Here is a 1827-nt window from a genome sequence, read left to right as displayed (position 1 = left end):
ATGTTCTGGCCACTGGCGACCTGGAGAGGGGCTGGGGGCTGTCAGGGCTGTGTCCCCAACATGGTGTACCCAGGAGCTCACCGATAGAACTGGAGCATGCAGCCAGTGATGGCCATGCCCCCCGGAACCTGGAAGGACATCCTCCCAATGAAGTTCATCTTCTCACCGCTGTCAGGGTGGAAGGCTGAGTCGTACAGCTTCTTGGCATAGAGCAGCTGCTCCTGGCTGCTTCCTGGAGGCACCACCCCGGCCCTGCAAGCCCAAAGCCCATCAGGGGAAGCTGCACAGACCCGCCAGCACCTGGCACTGCCGAGGCAGAGCGCGCTGGGCACCACATGAAAGGCAGGGGAAACATCTCCTGAGGAGGATGCATGTCACAGCTTGAGGCTCCTGGGATAAGCCTGGGAACCCCCCACAAAACTACCTCCAAAAGATGTTACATCACAGTGTACCTGCTTGGGAATGACTGCCTCCATCCCCCTGCAACACTGCACAGTGGTTGGGATGGCCATGAACACAGGCATGGCACTTGCCCCAGCTGCACCCCTGCCCCTCACCTGCAGCCCTCCACCAGGGCCTTGGCCCGGTCCAGCTCCTCCTCCGGCACCAGCACTGTCCGAGGGTCGGTGATGTTGAGGAAATGCTTCAGGCGCCCCACGAACGTGCTCTGGTCCCAGCGTGGGGAGTCGATGTTGAAGCCAAGGGGAATGGTGGCCATTTTGCTGTGAGTCTGGGCAGGGGGAAAAAGCCACTCAGCAGGATCCTGCCTTGCTTGCTCATTGAGTGCAGGCCTGCCACGGCCACAGGAGCAGTCAACTGGGTGAGAGCCGTGGCAGGTTTATGTTTAACAGGACAATTGGACTTTCAGCAGCCCTAAGCCCAGGAGGCCCCTGCACTCCTGCTGTCAGCAGAACACTGCAGTGAGGCTGCTCCTCCACACATCACCCTTCTTCCCTGCGGTCCCCCCACTTGTGCTGCACCCCACAGCACCTGGCACCCCCTCCTTGGGGTGGGATGGTGCTGCACAGCACTGTAGGGCCCAGCTCACCCCTCCACAAGGCTGCCCTCCAGGCACTCCCACAGGGGCACTGCACTGCAACCCCCGTGTGTGCAGAGCACAGCACCCCCACACTGTGCTGTGTCCCCCACGGCACCGTCCTGCACATCCCTCTGATGCTGCTCTGCACTGCCATGGCATTGCCCTGTGTGCTCCCTGGGGTGCTGCACCACATGCCCACTGTTGCACAGCACAGAACCACAGAATGTATTAGTCTGGAAAATACTTCTGAGATCATCTGAGTCCAACCTATGACCAAACATCACCATGTCAACTACAGCATGGCAGCAAGTGCCATGTTCAGTCTTTCCTTAAACACCTCCAGGGATTGTGACTCCACCACCTCCCTCGGCAGTCCTTTCCAATGTCTAATCACCCCTTTGGTAAAGAAATTCTTACTAACGTCCAACCTGAACCTCCCCTGGCACAGCTTCAGACTATATCCTCTCGTCCTGTCGCTGGTTGCCTGGGAGAAGCAGCCCACTCCCACCTAGCTACAACCTCGTTTCAAAGGTAGTTGTAGACAGCAGTAAGGTCCCCCTGAGCCTTTTCTCCAGGTTAAACACTCTTAAACACGCCCAGCTCCCTCAGCCACTCCTCATAAGACTTGAGCTCCAGACCCTTCACCAATTTCCTTGCCATTCTCTGGAAGGCATAGCACAGCTCAGCACACCCCCAGGCTCAGTTCAGCACACCCCAGGCTCGGCCCGGCATGGTACAGCCCCAGCACACCTCCGGCCCGGCCCGGCCCGGCCCGGCCCGGCACGGCA

The 1827-nt window shown here is 59.2% G+C and overlaps 1 protein-coding gene across 5 annotated transcripts in view; it reads right to left on the bottom strand.

The window, feature by feature from the left end:
* The window catches only part of SFXN2 (sideroflexin 2), an 8245-nt gene extending 6428 nt beyond the window's left edge, over positions 1–1817 (bottom strand). Inside the window, exons 1-3 of one of the 5 annotated variants that reach the window (XM_017726162.1) lie at positions 1790–1817; positions 558–730; positions 82–252 (exon numbers count right to left, since the gene is read on the bottom strand). In XM_017726162.1, the coding sequence (XP_017581651.1) occupies positions 82–252; positions 558–718 (332 nt within the window). In that variant the 5' untranslated portion in view covers positions 719–730; positions 1790–1817. The other 4 variants (XM_017726160.1, XM_008643854.2, XM_017726163.1 and 1 more) reach the window with 4 other exon arrangements.
* Between the last annotated feature and the right edge of the window lie 10 nt (positions 1818–1827).

Source organism: Corvus brachyrhynchos, unplaced genomic scaffold, assembly GCF_000691975.1.
Source record: "Corvus brachyrhynchos isolate BGI_N302 unplaced genomic scaffold, ASM69197v1 scaffold61, whole genome shotgun sequence".
Lineage (NCBI taxonomy): Eukaryota > Metazoa > Chordata > Aves > Passeriformes > Corvidae > Corvus > Corvus brachyrhynchos.
This window is presented reverse-complemented; position numbering and strand designations above follow the sequence as displayed.